Source organism: Anas acuta, chromosome 1 (genome assembly GCF_963932015.1).
Source record: "Anas acuta chromosome 1, bAnaAcu1.1, whole genome shotgun sequence".
Lineage (NCBI taxonomy): Eukaryota > Metazoa > Chordata > Aves > Anseriformes > Anatidae > Anas > Anas acuta.
Window position 1 is genome coordinate 137,647,161 of NC_088979.1, and position 18,497 is coordinate 137,665,657.

Consider the following 18,497-nt stretch of genomic DNA (forward strand, 5'->3'; position numbering starts at 1 on the left):
TGTGAATTTTGTGAAATTTCTGAAGTTTGTCTTAATGTAAAAACTTTCAGGAACGATACAAGCTAAACTATTGGAAACATCTGTATTTCATATGCACAGTTACATATTGTGTGTACAAAATTTAAAGGGTAGATAACATTGTTAAGCCTGAGAGAAATGTTAGTAGCAGAAATGGTAAAAAAATATTATTCTACTCAACTTCTTTTGCCCTTTTGATTTTTCTAGTGGCTTTTATACCGAAGCACTGAAATTAATTAACTTACTAACATTTTGTAAGCTCTGTTTTTGAAAACAAGTTTACAGCTTAAGAATTCTAAAAGTGTGAATAACTAATCTGAGTTAAATATTCTGTCTAGTTAAGAATAGAACACAATGTCATAGGTTATTATAAAGTATAATTGCCCCAAAATTATACAATCTTTCTTATTTGACATACTAGAAGACTTTGATCTTATGAAAATTTGCTCATCCTTAGTTCATTTTTCAGATTACAATTTGCTGTATGTTGTATGTAAATTTAAATGAGTATACTTACAATATACAATATGGTTTAAATTGCTGTTGAAGAGGTATTATATTAAGCATATTTTCCACTTGATAACATTATGCTGAAGATTTATTGTACTGCATAGCATTTTACTGCAGTTTTATATAATGTCTTAATACTGCATGGGTTATATATTAATGTACTTTAATTACTTAGACGCCAACTATGTCATATGGTATTTTTTTAATTTGTATAAAATACATCTAACACAGAAAGTCAAATCTGAGTCTTTCATATTGAAGGAAAATATCATTTGATAATGTGCCGGAGTCACTGTTGCCTTAAGCTTTCTCTATTGTTCTAATTCTTATAGTATTATAATAGACTTTTTATGTGCGTCTTTGTATTTTTTTATATCTTTGTATTGACTATTTTGATTTTCTTTTTCTTCAGAAAACAGTTGACAAGCGGAAGGTCCATACTATTAACATAGAAGATTTCAGGGCAATTTATCGAACTATTGTACACAGAACTGAATTTCATGAACTCTTCTGTGCTTACTCTCCAAACCACAAAATTCTAGCTGACACTGAGCTCATTGAATTTCTGAAAAAAGAACAATTTCAGACTGAAGATTCTGAAATAAGGGCCTTAGAAATTATTCTGAAGTATGAACCTGTTGAAGAAGGTATGCATAGTTTAAGCATTTGATTTATAGCTCTTTTTTTTGTGCTTCTGTCAGTGACTGTGTTTATATTCTTGAATACTCGTCTGGCTATGCAAATTGGAAATTTTAAAGAAAACTTATGTAAGCAAGAGTATTATAGTTACGTCTGTTGTATACCATTTATAAGCATATGTGCAAAATGTTATTTGCAATTTAGATCTTTAAACATTACAAATATGATAAAACAATAAATCATTTATAAAGCACAATAAATTTACATGGTATATTGCTCAGTAATAGCACTTGACCAACTCAGTCATTCCTACTTCTTGTTGCTACAGACTTGTCCAAAAACTACATGTTGTTTGCTTCAAACAAAATAAAATTTTCATAGAGTAGATGAGCTGATCTACTGCACTATTTTTTTTAATGTCCACTGAGTATTATAAATGACCATTATTAGGAAGTCAGACTGATTTTTTAGTTTCAGCAACAATCATTTTGTTCAAGTAATTAGACAAATATGTTTTGGACTTTAAATATAAAAAATATTAATTGTTTTGTTAGCAAGCTGTCTGCATTTGAGTGTTATCTGGCAGAAAGTTACTGTGGAAGTAATTTAATACAGAGCTTTAAAAGAGCAAAACAAATCCCAAGGATATGTCTACTGAGAAGGTTATATCTCTTTGTCTTTATTGAGTATGACTAAAACCGTGGACACTTACACTCTGGTTTGATCTCAGCCAGATATCAGTAAGAATATCAGGAATGTGTCAAAGTAGTCTCACAAATGTGGTGGATCCACATTTTTGGCAAGCATGCAACCTGATTTTCTGTCACATTATGTTTTGAATGATGTCGTTATCCATGTTATTGGGTTTAAAGCTGTCATTAATTTTTTATGTTCTCCCAACCTGAAATGCTATTTCTGTTTTGTTCTCTGATCAGCTTATAAGGGTAGGTCTCTAAACACACTGTCATGAAATTGTTCAGATACAAAGGGACCTCAGGAGGGTACCTGCTATACCTTTCTGTTCAAGGGCTCTTTTCAATCAAATCTTAAAACCGCCTAACGATAGAGATCCACAGTTTCCTTAATGTGCCCAGAAATGGCTTCTAAGAGCAATATCGTTTTTCCATAGATGTAAGCGTGGCTGACCAACCTGTAGTTCCTTGAGTTGTCCTTGCTCATCTTGAAAAAGGGAGCAACATTTGTCTTTCTCCAGTCATGGTGGTCTCCCCTGATAATATGACCTTTCAAAGATAATAGAGAATGACCTTGCAATGATAACAGCCAACAGCCTCAGCACCTTCAGATGCATTGCTTTTGGTACCATGGGTTTTTATGTGCCAAACTATCTACAGTAATCTCTGACTTTATCCCCTTCCACTGTTGGTCATTCCTTTTCTCCTTGAACCCTGTCTGTAGGCACAAAATTTACACTTATTTGATGAAAAGAAAAAGACAGCATTGCATATTCTAGCCCTATCTGCATTTGCTGTTTCTAAATCATCCGCCCATTCAACAACAAGCCCACATATTCCTTTATAAAACACAGAAAATGCAGCAATAAAAATTCTCCATGTTGCCACTGATCTCTCATGACAATTTCAAAAACAAGTTTAACTTTGCCTTTCTTAACACCATTTCTGTATTCCTAAACAAGTTTTCTGTAGTTCTCCCTTGCAGACTGCCAGCACTGACTAGCAGTTTTATAGTAGTTGTTGTTTTTCATGCTGTTTCACATGTATTTCTTAGGGAATCCACGACATTTCTTGTGTTGCAATAGAAGGACACTATCTAAGAAGCTAGCACTGGTAATTCAGCCTGAAACCTGAAGTTCGAGCTGTATTCTTCCAGATTTCAGTAATATCTTGCATCATGATCTGAATCATATGAACTGTGAGATGAGCAATTTGTTAAATTGATAATATGCATGTACTTCAACTGTTGAAGTCTGCTTAAAGTTGTGCTGTTGTATTTCTGCTGAGTTTTCCTGAACATAACTAGAGACAAAATTTTCAGCTAAGCTGAGAAAAGGAAATTAGAGCTAAGTGCATTTTATTGGAAGCTGTTACTTTTTTTTTCAGTGGAAGTTGATTATCAGATGTTTAGCTGTGTTGGTTTCCTTTGGTTCCCAGTCTTTGATACTGGGTGGGATCAGTAACTGGTTAAGAAAAATTAGTAACAGGCCCAAGAAGGAGAAAAATCTTCCTTTTGAGATGATAACCCTGGAATATATATGCTTCCCATCCCCACTGCTTTGGAAAAAAAGAAACTGGATCACTTGTTCAACAATAAGCAGAAGACATTAGGTGTTTCAATGAGTCACTCGCTATCCAACAATAGCTACAAAACCTTTGATTCTTTTTACTATTATTTCTGAGGTTGCCTTTCAAATTAGAACAAATTTTATTAAATGTATCCTAGTCTTTCTGAAAACCAGTGTTTCCTAAGTAATTACAAAAAAGCTACCAGTTTGAAAGAGTTTTTTTGTTTGTTCGTTTGTTTGCTTTGTTTTGAATGATTTATTCTGATGGGAGAGTTAATAGCTATAAAGAAGCTAAAGAACCAAGAATCTTTACTCAGTTAGAAAACATGCTTGTAAATATCAAATAAAGTTTCTATAGTTTTTATTTAATTTCTGGTTTAAGATTCTAAGCCAAATTCTTGTTTGTTTCTTCATCTGTGAGAAAGTTGTTTATCTTGTAATTGGAAATAATCTCTCTGAATTAAATAATAGCTGTTCATGCTCCAAAGGAGCATTGTTCATGCTTCTTTGACTGAACAAATACTCCTACTCAAACATTCTTAGTGGAAAGTTTCAGATATGATTGACATGATAGTTGAATTATATGGTGTTGTGATAGACCATTTTATGCAACTTTCATTCTGAATTTGGTATAGAATATTCTTCATCAGGGTGATCTGTTAAATTCATCTGCCTGCTTTGTCCTATATGTTACAGAAAGGGAAAAGAGCAGATTTTGATACTTGATTGACTGGTTTTCTAATAGTATCAACCATTATCTGATAAACTTGATAATTTCGGTATGTCAAGATAATAATAAAAGCAGTGACTAGATATGCACAATATTGATAAATCCATTGATAATATGTTGTCCATCCTTAGCATTTGTGTCCATAGAAAGAAGACTTTTCAATGTCATTAAGAGACATAACCCTCAATTATCTCTCTTAAGATGCTGTACTTAGTTCAGGAACAGTATGCAATACATTGCTCTTCCATTTTTATTATACAGTTTAAATTTCTAATGGCAAAATACTGCATTAACAAATTTGTGTATATGTGCTAAAGCTTGCATTTTTGACTGAAGTATTCAATGTATGGAAGTGATCATGGAAGTGGTGAATACATGAATCACACCTGACAGTTGTCTCTTACTAAAATCCAAATGTTAATTTTGTTCTACACAAACATTGATCTTTCTCCATTTTATTATTACTTTCATATAGAAGTCTCAGCTAATTAAGTGAGATTAAAGAAACCATGTTATGCCATCCACTTTATCTTTCTAAAGTTTTGCATAGCTTTTTGTTTTTTTTGCTTTTTGTTTGCTTGTTTTTTAATTGTTGCTAATTATTCAATATTTACATGGGTGGGATGAAAGGTGCGGTGACACTTGGAAGGTGCATTCTGTTCATATTTGCAGAGTAGTGCCATTCAAAGACTCTGCTCCTATCAGTGTATTTCCTTTCTGGGAAGTACAAAACCAGGTCAAAATCACAATTCTGCCTTAAAAACATGCTTGCTTTGTATATAATTGTGTAAGCTTGACACACCTGTCAGATAAACAGTTTGTGTGATCACACACCTGTCAGATAAACAATTTGTGTGATCTAGGATGTATTTATTAATTTCAAAAATATTTATTTCTAAGTTATATGCTCTTTTTAACTTTTTTTTTTTTGTAAGTGTGCTATCTACATCCAGTACAGATAAATACAGTATTTTAGCAATATTTGCCAAACATCTTATGAAAGATGTTTCTTTCTTCCACAAAGAAAGAAAAATGCTTTCAAAGAAGTTCTAAAATAAATAATTAAGAAAGCATAAGGTAATAAACTCTAAAAAGCATAGGCAGGTAATTTAATATGTTTCTCAAATACTCAGACTATGTCTATAATTCCTCTCTAATATATCTCTATTTACATATATGGCAGTGCTGAAATTTACCTTAACTGGAAGAATAGGGGAAAAAAAAAACAAACTATTTTAATATATATATAAGAACATTGTATTTCAGACTATCGAAAGGGGAAGGGAATAGAAAAACACTGACCTTTGTAAATAAGAAGCTGCAAGAAGACAAGTCTTTTCTTGCTTTCACTTTTTATTTCAGCACCAAATATATGTGTGTTTGCTAATTAGTACTAAAGGATCTTAATGGAGATAAAGGCTGTAGTTCCTCTAGAGGAGACACATAAGGCCTTGATTGAAGTATTTTTTCACTGTGGAATACTTCTTAAGATGTATTCCCATTTCTCTTAATGTAGAAGCAGTAAATGGTCAGAAAATAATATGATTGTGCTGTTCATCAAAACTTAAAAACAGCCCCTTCCAGCCGTAACTAATTTTGGTATCTTCATCAGGCAAGGTTCTAAAGAAAGCCAGTAGTTTTCCTCCACTGGTAAAAGAGGTACGAAGTAATGGCAGCAATAATAAAAAAAATAAGCCTTCTTTTATCTTCAGCTCTAAAAACTATGTCATCTTTTACATCAGGTCTTCTCTGAAAATTTGTTTTAGCAGATGGAATGCCATTTATGTTCACATGATGCTCTTTTGCATATATGCTGCCAGATTTGCTAGATGCAGAGTCACTTTCTTCCTGCTTACAGATAGGTCTTACTGATTTACAAAGTTGCTTGGAGTTTTGGTAGTTCCTCAGAAACATGACTTTAATTGTATGCTATTCAAAGACAGCAACCACCAACCCTGGAAAAAAGAGCTGTAAAACAAAGTAATTCAAGGGCTGTAATAAGTGTAATAAGCTATAAAAATAAATAAATAATTATATACACATATTTAGTCTATTGATTACAGAAATAAAATGAAATTTGAAGCCAAAGAGCTTATATGCTGGCTAACAAAGTAAAACAAATTTAACTTACAAAGTAATATTTTCACTTTTAGGGGATTGTAGTCATGATGGTATTTATGTAAACATAAGTTCTCTTCAGAGAAGACTTACTAATGACAAGACTAGCCAAAAATTATTAAAAATAATTAAGAAAATAACCCCAAACTTGGAAACTCATTATTTTTAATTAATTTAAAAGATAACTGTAAATATATGTATACATTAGTAAATAAAAAATGAAAAAAAGAAAAAAAAAAGCAGTTGCACAACTTGCAGTTTCACAGAGAACAATATATGGCATGAAAAATAAATAGTAATTAAAATCAAATGCTGTTGATGAAAAACTTTCTCTTCAAAGGAATTAAGTCTAGTATTCATGTAATACACAACAGATAAAACAAGCAGCTTGATCGTATTCTATTTTGAGCAATATGTAAAAAACAACAACAAAAACAACCCCCCTCCCTCCATTTCTTAGAGACCCAGAAAGTAGAAACTTAATCCTATTGCTATGCCTAAAACAATATAACATGAACATGTGGGTATATCGAAACAGTTAAGATGCTAAACAAGATATAACTATCAATAGACATCAGGGTAATTCTGTAAATATGTCAGTTAAAAGAAAGACAAAGGAAATACTTGATCCACTACCTGAGTACAATCAGGTGGCTATTACTATTAATGAGACCACAGTAAGATTTCAGTCAAAACTATGGAAAAAGAAGAGTGGGGCATGTTAAAATGACTTAGTCAGATCAGAGAAGAGAAGTTGACAAGTCCTTGAGTTAGAAAATTGACTGTAAAAAGCTATAAGAGCTTACCTTTGAAAACACATGGAGAATGGAAGATGGATTGGGAACAATCAAGTGTAATATATGTTTTAGAGAAAAACCATGGAACTAGACAAATGAAACAAATGATGAATATATAATAACCTCTCATATAATATCCCTCTATAAGGGATAGTAGGGATAGTCCATAAAGAAACTGTATCCAAATTCCTTCTATGAGAGAATAACAGCACTAGTGAATAAGGGAAAAATCATACTTTTTAATATTCTTACATTATAAAAAGCAAGTTGAGGAAGCTGGCAAAATATCTATATGGTATATAAAGAACTCATTAGAAAATTACTCTCAGAAGTTAGTCATCAAAGATTTGGCATCAAAATGAAAGGCTACATCAATCTGCAGTTTCACTGAGCATTGTGTTAGGATCCAGACTTCAATGTCATTGATGAGCTAGATGATGGAATAGAAAGTCATATTAAATTTAGATTTATCATCTTTACAAATGGATGATCTAAAAAAAAAAATAAAAAAATCCTACATTCTATTTTGGGCATCAGCATTAAGAAATCCTTCTTAATTCACCAATTGGAAAGAGGTGAAGAAGAACATGAAAACTCTCAGAATTTTAAGAAAGCCTAACTAAAGTCAGAAAAATGCAGTGAATTGGATTTGTTTCTTCTGGAAAACAGATGAGGGGATGTGTAACAGTCTCTTTTGTATAAGAGACTGAAAGAAACTGAAAGAAATAGTACAAAACAGGACAAACATATTGGACACTAAGGAATTTCAGGGAAAATATCGAAAACTTTCTAACAGTAAGGTTACTTAGGTGCTGAAATGGTTTCCCAGGAAGTCTGTATACTCTTTGTCGATGGTGGTCTTTAAGAACAGCTTAGACAGACTTCTGGTAGGAATAACATTTCAATCATTATAGAACATCTTGGGGTAGAGGGGACCTTAAAGATCATCTAGTTCCAACCTGCATATTTGTATGGTTAAGCACAATACATGTATGCAAATACACATGACCTCTGGAGAGACTTCATCTTTATTTTCTACTACTGCTTAGTATTTTAAAACATTGCAAAGATCAAAAATTGTGTAATTTAGAAACAATTATTTTCTTTGTGTTGCCATCTAACATTTACTAACAATGTTAGTAAATTCTTACTCAGATATAAAACTTAGAGTGATACTGAAGATTGTTAATTACAACTGTAACCTGTAAATCATGACTCTTAATAGCTGTATTGAAATTTAACAGCTCAGATTGTTTGTTTGTTTGTTTAGCAAAAGTTTGCATAGATTGATCTCTTTAAATTATTGTTAGCATAAAGTAATGTCTGATTACTTAGTGCTTAAATATCGCTATCCTACTACGGTGAAAAAAAATAAGGTTATTTTCCAGCCAGAACTGGACACAATCACTGACTAATTCACACTAGGTTGTGTTTTGAAGCAGAGCTGACTTTTGAGATTATATCATTTGCAAAATTATTACATTTGAAGCATGACATTGCAGCAGCAGTTGGCAGTATAATGGATCTGTTTGTCATTAAATCAGTTAAAAGAAACAAAACAAATGGGATGACTATCATGCATATGAAGGCAATTAACACAATTTGTTGTAGATGCAGTAATATAATAAGCTTGATTTCCAATGCATTTTTGTGGGCATTTATTTTGTTAAGGTGCTATTTTTATTTCAAATACTTCTAATTAAAATTTTATTTAATCATTATCTGTTTGGGATTTTCCACCATTGAAGATGTTTGGTACTAGGAATCATAGTTTCTGCAAGATTATTTTGACAGGCTCTGACTGACATTTTGGAGAACATTTTTTTTTTCCTACTGAGAAAAAAATCTATTTGTTCACTGACTGGCATGTTACTTTCCAAAACTAAACAACAACAAATATTTTCCTGTACATTTAATTAGAACTGTTGCAATATCTTCTTCTGGATGTCCATAGAAGAACAAAAACATAAGTACACATTTATTTCATCTGCTAATTTAGAACCGAATCAGCTCCAGAATTGTACACATCTGATGTTTATTTTCATATTGTTTGTCATGAATTTTAAAATAGTAGGAAAGTGTTATGCCGTATAACCTTTAACTAAGTTCAGAATTGGCTACTAAAAATTATGGAAAGTACAGAGATACATAAAACTATCCGTTTGGCTGGCTTCACACCCTTCTTTCGTTTCTTTTTTTTTTTTTTTTTTTTTTTTTTTTCCAGTGAGGAAAAGAAGGCAGTTATCATTTGAAGGATTTATAAGGTACATGAGCTCAGAAGATTGTTCGATATTTAAAAAAGATCACCGGACTGTCTACCAAGATATGAACCACCCATTATGTGACTATTTTATTTCATCTTCTCATAACACCTACTTGATATCTGACCAACTAATAGGGCCCAGTGATTTATTTGGATATATCAGGTATTTAGATGTTGTTTTTCAATATTGTTAACATTCTTAGGCTTTTTTAAAATTAATACGAACTCACATGTAATGCTGTTTGGCAATAAAGGACAAAATCATCACAGACAAAAGTGGAAAATGAGAGAGAGGTATTTTATTTTTTGTGTAAACTTTTCAGTATATTTGCCAGGCCATCTGTTTGTAGTCTGGAAACAATCTATTTTATCACTTACAGTACATAACATCTACCTCAAAGCAAATTAAATCTATAGTATTCAGCACAGTATACGATTAAACCAGTTTTTAATCTCAACATACCATGCAAAAATTACAAACTTCCTGAAATAAATGTAAAATTCCAGGGCCAACTCTATTCCGATCAATATAGAAGGCACACTCTGAGTATGTCAAGGTTATGTGTGATTACTGTTCATTGCAATGAAGTCAGTTAAGAAAACAGAAACAAAAACAAAACAACAACAACAACAAAAGGTGGGTGGGAGGAGTTGTGTGGGCACTATAGTAGCCATGAGGGTTTGAGGGTTTGAATGTGCAGCATATGACTCCAAGAGGAGAAGGAAACCAGAATGCCTTATGGCCAAGGTGCATTTAGACAAAACAAACAGGGAGGTAGTAAAAGGGTTATGTATTAAAGGCAAAACAGAGACAGAAAATACGAAGATCTGGAAGACAGGTGTCCAGCATTCCTATAACTTTGTACTACTTCAGTGAAGTGAAAGCAGTTGGAAACAGTCAACTGAACTTTTGTCTTTTGGTTGCTGTCTAGAATTCTCTGATGGCTTGCAACCATCAGAAACCTTAGTGAATCTGTTTCTAGAAGTATTTAAAATGATATGAGGTAAATACTATATTGTTTAAAATAATTGCAAATATGATATAAAAGCCATTCACTTACTGTTTATCTACTTATTGGTGTAAAGAAAGCATAAAATGATAAATTAGAGCATATCCAGCTAGAAGCATATTTAAGATACTCAGCGTATAAAGGGCAGCATGTAAAGCACAGGTTAGTAATAAGGTAAAACAGTCTACAAGAAATGTTTAAATTGGTAGCAAGCCAAGTATTAGAAACCCAAGACATGTAAGGGATGCCATTAACTTATTAAAAATGCAAACAGTAAATTTAAGATACTGAGGAAACTTTAGCTCTTCCTCTTAGAAACTTAGAAACTAGGTGTGAGGAGAACAACTAAATTATATAACAGCCAAGCACAACCTGACTTTGTTAATGTGATGCTGATATGCTGGTATTTTTAAGTATAACAGCTCTCAAACCTTCAGAAAAGTCATGGAATAATAATAAATATGAAGTCCTTTCAACCATTTCTTATTTTATTCTAAGCAACCATTTACCAGCATTCCAAAGTCTTTCTGTAAAACTTTGACTCTCTTTTTTATTCCCTTAGTGAAGGATAATCAGATAATGTATCTTCCTCCTTAATGCTCTAATAAATTGTGTTATCTAACATCCCTAAGATAAACAGCAGAAAATATAGCTCTGTCTAATATTTTTATAATTTCATTGAATTTCCATCTTGTGATGGTAGACTAGTATATTTGTAATTATTCGATGTGTTTGGAATATGGGGACATATATTAATGTGTGGTATTTTCCTTTTGACCGTAAAATTATTTCTTTTACTCTTTTGAAGTGCTCTCTTAAAAGGATGTCGTTGCCTGGAAATTGATTGCTGGGATGGCTCAAACAATGAACCTATTGTGTATCATGGTCATACTTTAACGAGCAAAATTTCATTTTCTTCTGTAATTCATGTGATAGACAAGTATGCATTTGCGGTATGTATACGTATGTTATGCTGTGTATGTATATGCTATGGTGGTTTTAATAAAGCCTGCTTTATTAAATGCTCGCTGTCTGATACTCTACAGGGTAAAAAACAAAACAAAACAAAACAAAACAAAATGAGGCAGTGCTTGTGGAGTGGGCATCACTGAAGTAAATTATGGAAAAGCTGTGCAATCTGTATATAAATGAAAGATAAAAGCATTTTGCTGATCTTGATTTTAAATCAAGCTTGGTGCAAGGAATTTAGAAGATCTTAATCAGTTTGTTATGTAGAATTCTCACCTGAGATCATTTAAGCAAGGACTGAATATAAACTATACAACTACTTCCAAGTCAGTCTAATGTTTTGCTTTCCTTCCTGATATCTTTTAATTCCTTTATTTCACTTACTCTTCCGTTGCTGTCACTCTTTCTTATATCCTATGTTTGAATTTATAAAACAGAGAAAAATGCTAAACTACAGCTGTGGTTGAGATTTTATGTGTTTACATTTACTCTTTTATTTTGACTTCAAGGCCTGATAAACATCTTTTTGTAAGACTCATTAGGTCAGTGCCCCTTCTGTCCATCTCTGGCAAAGCAGCAAAAGCTTGAGATCTTTTCATATTGTCTCAATCTCTTATATAGGTTTTGAGCAAAACTTCTTTTCAAATGAAGTTCTGAAACACAGTAAAGATAACTCGCATTCTGGTCACCTTTACTTATGTGTGTGGATATATATACATATGCACATGAAAATTGCAGTCATTTTGATTTCTATTTTCCTTGTGGCTTGTTTCTTCTTCATAAAATTACTTTTAACATTACATGGTCATTGCTTCTAAAAAAAATCATCTAAGCAATATGATAATTCCTTTTTTTTTTTTTTTTTTTTTTTTATTTTTTTTCTTCAGATGACAGTGTTATTTCTCTTTTTTCTTTGTAAATTCATTTCTTGAGAAAAGCTGTTCCAGGCACACAGCAACCAATGTATCTTTCTTTGGAAGCTCTTTGTATCAGCTGAGTAATTACTTCTGTGAGACTTTCTGCTATCATCTTGTAGTCTGCTCTGTGGAATTGAATCAGCCTGATTTTTGCCTGATTTAACACTTATTTTCTCACTAATTTCTTCACATTCAATATTAGTCAATGTGTGAAATGCCTCTGATAAGTTATTTTCTATTGATTATTGAAGAAATACACTTCAATATACACTTCCCAAAGGTCAACATAAATACTGTGTGGTTTCTTTAATGTTTTGTGTACTTAACCAATCTTCATTTGATTCTCTGTAGATCTATCCTTTTTATTCAACTCCCCCTAACTTCCTGAGGATCCATTTTTTTCTCTTCTCTGAACTTACAGTTACTGTTTCAACTGTGCTTTCTCTTTTCCATAAATATTGTGAGATTTTTATTGTGCTACTAATGTAAAACAACTGACATATTTTGGAAACAAAGAAAAATACGAATTACTACAAAAGGGCTTTTTGTAAGATATTTTGGGGAATCAAGAAGTCATTTTTTATTTGTTAATCATAATAGATTTCAAATTCTATTTTTCAGGCATCTGAGTATCCAGTTATACTGTCTTTAGAGAATCACTGCAGCACTAAGCAACAGGAAGTTATGGCAAAACATTTAGAAGATATTCTAGGTGACAAACTTCTTACTTCAACAATTGGTAATTCAGTGGTGACTCAACTACCTTCTCCTGAGGTAATAACATCATGTTTTTTTTTGTATATGATGGAAAAAAAAAAAAAAAAAACAGCTTCCTGACCTCTGCCCACTCCTCCTTTTCTTTTAACTCTTCTGAAATTGCTCATCTGCTATCTGAATGGACTTGATATGGTAAAAAATAAATAAAAATTTGAACATCACAAAAATGTAACTTTTAAAAAAAATTTCTTTATTTTTGGAAAGAGCAAACATACATTGTACAGATAGATATGGAAGCCACTAATGTACTAATTTTTTTTTTTTTTTTTGCAAAGCCTTGCAATTCACATGAATCCAATTTCTGGTGCTTTGGATACATTTAATTTTAACATATTCAAGTATAGTTACCTAAAGTTTGTGGGTTACATTTTATTTTATATGGAAACATGGCAGCTCTAATGTGTCTTGTTGTGAACTACACTCATGCTGAATAAAACTGAATATCAAAAACTAGTGTTTTAAAGGTCTAAAAGAGAAGACAAAATGAAAATTTTAAAACAACACTGTGCTTTAAAACAAAAACCAAAAATCTTCACTTTATATGTATTGTCGTATCTGTTATCTGCTAATTTATTTTAATTCCTTAGATTGAAAAAAAAAAACACCTTGAATTTTAAAGATGTTACAGAAATGAAAATTTAAATCCACATTCTTTGTTGACAAAAGTGTTGGTGGAACCTTTTCATTGAGTTCTGTTACTGTAAAAACATTTTCTTTTTCTTTTTGTGTTTCACCCTAAGGCAGTGCTTCTCAGCTGGTGCCTTGAGACCCCTGGGATATGAAGTCAGAAAAGGCAATTAGATGGGTGTTGAAAATTTAATTGCAAGCTAAAACAAATAAATTCCCATTGTTCCAGTCTTTGCACATAATTTTCTTTCAAGGGCATAAGATTTTTTTAATGTTCTATAACACAAATATATGCATACAAAATAATTATTTGGAATTGTCACTCTTATCAGAGATATAAAAGATATATTTTCAGCAGTTTTTTACAGTAACTAAATGTTTTATTTCAAAATGGGGAAGAAGCACTTTCTCAAGGAAAGACAGCACACACAGAGATGTATTTTGGTGACGTTTTTGTCAGGGAAAAAAAACATTTTTTAAGTGGTGTTTCTGAAAGACTTGCTAAAATATTAGGATAGTGCAATATTTCATAACAATGTTGGCTTAAATATATTTAGTTTATCTTAATAAATTTCTCATAAAGCAGCCTTTTTATTTATTTTTATTTTTACTATTTTTATGTTTGTTTATGTTTATGTTTATTTTTATTCTAGCAAACTATTTTTATATCAGTGTCTAATCTCACATTGCAACCTGGTAATCAGTACTATAAATTGGAAAAAAATACACTGTATTAATCAAGGAATCACAGAATCACAGAATTGTTAAGGTTGGAAGGGACCTCTGAAGACCATTTGGTCCAACCCACCTTGAGCAAGTTGCCCAGGATCATGTCTAGGCAGCTTTTGAAGATCTCCAAGCTCCACAACCTCTCTGGGCAGCCTGTCAGTGCTGCATAGCACCAAAGTGCTTCCTGATGTTTAGGTTCTGTCTTCCTGTTTGTGCCCATTGACCCTTGTCCTGGCACTGGGCACCACTGAAAAGAACCTGCCTCCATCTTCTTTGTCTCATTACTTTAGGTATTTATATGAAAAAACGAGATCCCCTCTGAGACTTCTCTTCTCCAGGCTGAACAATCCCAACCCTCTCAGCCTCTCCCCATAGGAGAGGTGTTCCAGTTCCCTGATGATCTTGGTAGCCCTCCGTTGGACTCTTTCCAGTATGTCTATGTCTCTTGTACTGGACACAGAACTGGACACAGTACTCCAGGTGTGACCTTACTAATGCTGAGTAGAGTGGAAGGATCATCTCTTTTGACCTACTGGTGATACTTTGCCTAATGCAGTACAGAATACCATTAGTTCTCTTAGCAGCAAGGGCACATTGCTGACTCATGTTCAGTTGGTGTCTACCAGGACCCCTAGCTCCTTTTTTCTAGAACTGCTTTCCAGCTGGGTGGCCCCCAGTGTGTACCGGTGCCTGGGCTTGTTCCTCTCCAAGTGCAGGACTTTACTCTTTGCATGTTTGCTTAAAAGCACCTCAAAGCATAGCTACATTCAGTCTAGTTGTTGTACAAGGACCATATGTCTTCTGTAGTTCAGAATCAGTGTACTGCATCTGAATCATGGAGTCACTGCATTGCATACCACAAATATTATTTCCATGGGATATGTCCCTTACAAGATGTTTATTGTTATATAGATAATGCATACTTAATTTATCCATAGCTTAAAGTTTTTCATAAGTCAGCTCTGTAGAATGTGTCTGAACATGCGTTAATGGATTCCATACTTATTCCTCACTTAAAGGTATGCCGTTTAGGTGAGATTCATTCTACTGAAACTTTAATGTTTTACAGTTATGTGATATGTATTCCACGGTAAGAGTTACCTGAATAATACCAGTGTCCTCAGATGACTTTCTGAAGTCTGAAATTATTAAACCATAATGTTGATAATGAGCAAAGAATAGGGCCATCTACATTTCACTTAGGTGCTCTGATCACATGAGAAAAAGTATTAGAATTCTATTCTCCAGTAGAAGACTGAATTTGTAAACTGAATAGTAAATTTAACTTTTGGCTAGCATCTTTTTGAAGAAACACTTTTAGTCCACATTCAAAAGAAGTAGTTGAATCATATCTGTAAAACTAGGGACCTTGTGCACATTTAAAGCTTAGGTAAATTCATTATCCTTTGAGTGAGACAGATTCTTGGTCTTAAGTCTGCTTTTCTTAAGCAGTACAAAAGAGATCTTATGGAACCAGAAACAACCAATTGAAACTGCTCTTGGTGGGAGAAATTCTCAGTTAATATAATAAAGGTCTGTTTGTCTCCTATATCAGTTACTGTTCTACTTTTATCTATTTCATCTGGCGCACAATTCTGTAGGAAGCCAGCTAGTAAAGCCAGGAAGTAAATTGGATCAGAATTGTTAACACAGGTAACAGAAAGCACTGTTCTTTAAGCCTGACAATCTTCCGATTTCTAATAAAAGTGTAATAAAATGTATTAAGTATTAGGGTGATTAAAGTTCACTATAGTTGTTCAGATATGAAACTGATTCAACAGAGTGATAAGAGTGTTCATTAGCATGGCTCAAGTACAACAAATACACTTGCTTAGAAACTGAATATAATGTAATAGACCAAACAACTCACCTGGCAAAAAAATCACTAGAAATTATGCAGTCAAGAGAATTGGTGTTTCTGCCTAGTTGAGTACTTTTACTACCAAATGCTTAATGCATATTCATAATTATATTTGTATCCAGTGAGAAGGAAAAGCTTTGAAATCAGTTTCTTCTTTTGAAACTTTCCTGTGTAACTCATCTATATTTAGATATTAACCTGTAACTTCCATTAAACATAGGAATAAAAAGGAAGAAATATAAAATACAGTAAAAAAGAAAAAAAAAAAAAAAAAAAAAAGGTTATGCACTTTATGCACTCTAATTCTCTAATTTAGCTTATTAACAGGTCACCTCTTGTCTTTGCCATGCTTTTTAACAATGTGTTTGTAGAACCTATAGGATCCCTCAGAAATTTGACTCAGGACTAACTAATTCAGACCTGCTTCTCTTATCTCTCAGATTTCTTTTGCAAGGACCTTCAGTAACAGCTTCTATCCATCTCATGAGCCTGAAACATTAACTTGCTAGTGTGGAAATTCTCCTTAATAGTTAGCTACTGTTGTTCCTAATTTTGCTCATCCAATCAAGGGGTTCATGCAGCTCATATATGGCTTCCTACTTACATTAACATTTCAGTGTTCTTCAAGATCCAAATCAAATGGTGCTTTTGATAGAAGATAGCTAGGAGGTGCTCCTGATATATCCCTTAATCTCAGAGCTCAGACTTTACTGGTAGTTTTGGCTTAAAATATCTTGATTACTGGGATTTATAAGGCTGCCACGAAGACATCCATTCACAATTTTACTAATTAGTAGAATTACTAATGTAATTATCTTCCAGAATCATCAAAAAATTCTGGATTTTTTTGTTTGTGTAACAGTTGTACTTAACAATAGTGTCCTGTTATTTTCATTCAAGATAAACATTGTCAATGCCTCAAAAGCTTCCTCCATGTTAGGCTTTGTGAAAGGTGTCCCATCTTTACCTTGTATCAGTATTTAAACCAGTAATATAACACTTGAAAATAAAACTTTATCTGAAACTTTAAATTGATTTTAACTTTGTTACTTAGCAAGATTTTCAAGATTTGATATTCTCCTTCTAAGCACGGAAAGTTGATCGGTAAAGAACAGAGGACATGCTGAATATAAATAGAAGAAGCTCTACTTCTCTTTTTATACTTATGTCATAATTCCAAGTTTTGTTCTGTGTGTTTCTGAGTACTGAATTTTTGCTCCTAATGTAAACATTAATTGCAGTAGTCAGTAAGTGAGTTTGTCTGATCCATTCCAAGTGCTTGTAAATTTTTCTTGGCGTATTGTGTTCAACAGTTCTGATTTATGTTGTACATTGAATTTACCAGAAAACATATTTAGTACAAGAACTAAGTTTTCTTGATTTAAGTATTTAAGTATTTAAATATTTTTTCCCAGTTGATTGTATCTGGAGGTTTACTTTTGCCAGTCTTCAAGTGCCCATTATGCTCTAAGGAAGATTTATAATGTATTACATATATATATATATTTTTAAAAATATGTTTACAGTTTATAAATTCATAGATAGTAAAAGTGTATTTTAAAAACATTTTGTGTCTTACATTCAAATTAAAAAAGTGGGTCTTCAGATTTTCAGCTCATTATCTGCTAAAAAGATTCAAGACACAGTTATTCAAAAAGATGCTAAATGTTTATCACTGCTGATTGCCAACTAAAGGACTCAAATTTCACATAGTCTCTGATTTTGTAACCATACATTTTTTATAAGTTCTTTTGAAGATCTATTAGAATTTCAGACTTAAAATGTCTGGCATGTCTTTTTCAGTTCATGTTCGATTTTTAATGGTATGGGTTAACTGTTATTGGAATCTGCTTCTGGCCCCAAATTAGAAAAACAATTCTTCTTGCTACAGTATTTTCTGTAACTGTTTTTGAAAAGAGTACTATGATTTTAAAATGTTAACTTTACATTTTTTTTCTACCTCAGGGTATTTACCTATTTTCCATAATAATAAATAAATAATTTTGGAAACTATGTGCCTTAAAATTTCAAAGCAAATTTAGAAACTATTTGCCTCAAAACTTCATGGCTACTTTTTATCTGATGACCCAGCCTATGGTCTTCCTTTACTTAAAGTAAATTTACATACAATAGTCATTAATATATCCATGGAAAAGTTTTTCTTTTTTTTATATACCAGGAATTTTTGATTTGTAGAAGTAAATCTTACCTATGATCAAAACAACAGATCAAATGAGGATAGAATAGCTTTTAAATATTGGGACATAAAAAT

General features: G+C 32.4%; 1 protein-coding gene across 1 annotated transcript in view; it reads left to right on the forward strand.

The window, feature by feature from the left end:
• Window positions 1-18,497, forward strand: part of PLCZ1 (phospholipase C zeta 1) — a 48,294-nt gene that overhangs the window by 3,179 nt on the left and 26,618 nt on the right. Inside the window, exons 3-6 of the mRNA XM_068659668.1 lie at window positions 941-1,175; window positions 9,297-9,498; window positions 11,154-11,298; window positions 12,853-13,005. Of these exons, the coding sequence (XP_068515769.1) occupies window positions 941-1,175; window positions 9,297-9,498; window positions 11,154-11,298; window positions 12,853-13,005 (735 nt within the window). The remainder of the gene's footprint in view (window positions 1-940; window positions 1,176-9,296; window positions 9,499-11,153; window positions 11,299-12,852; window positions 13,006-18,497) is intronic.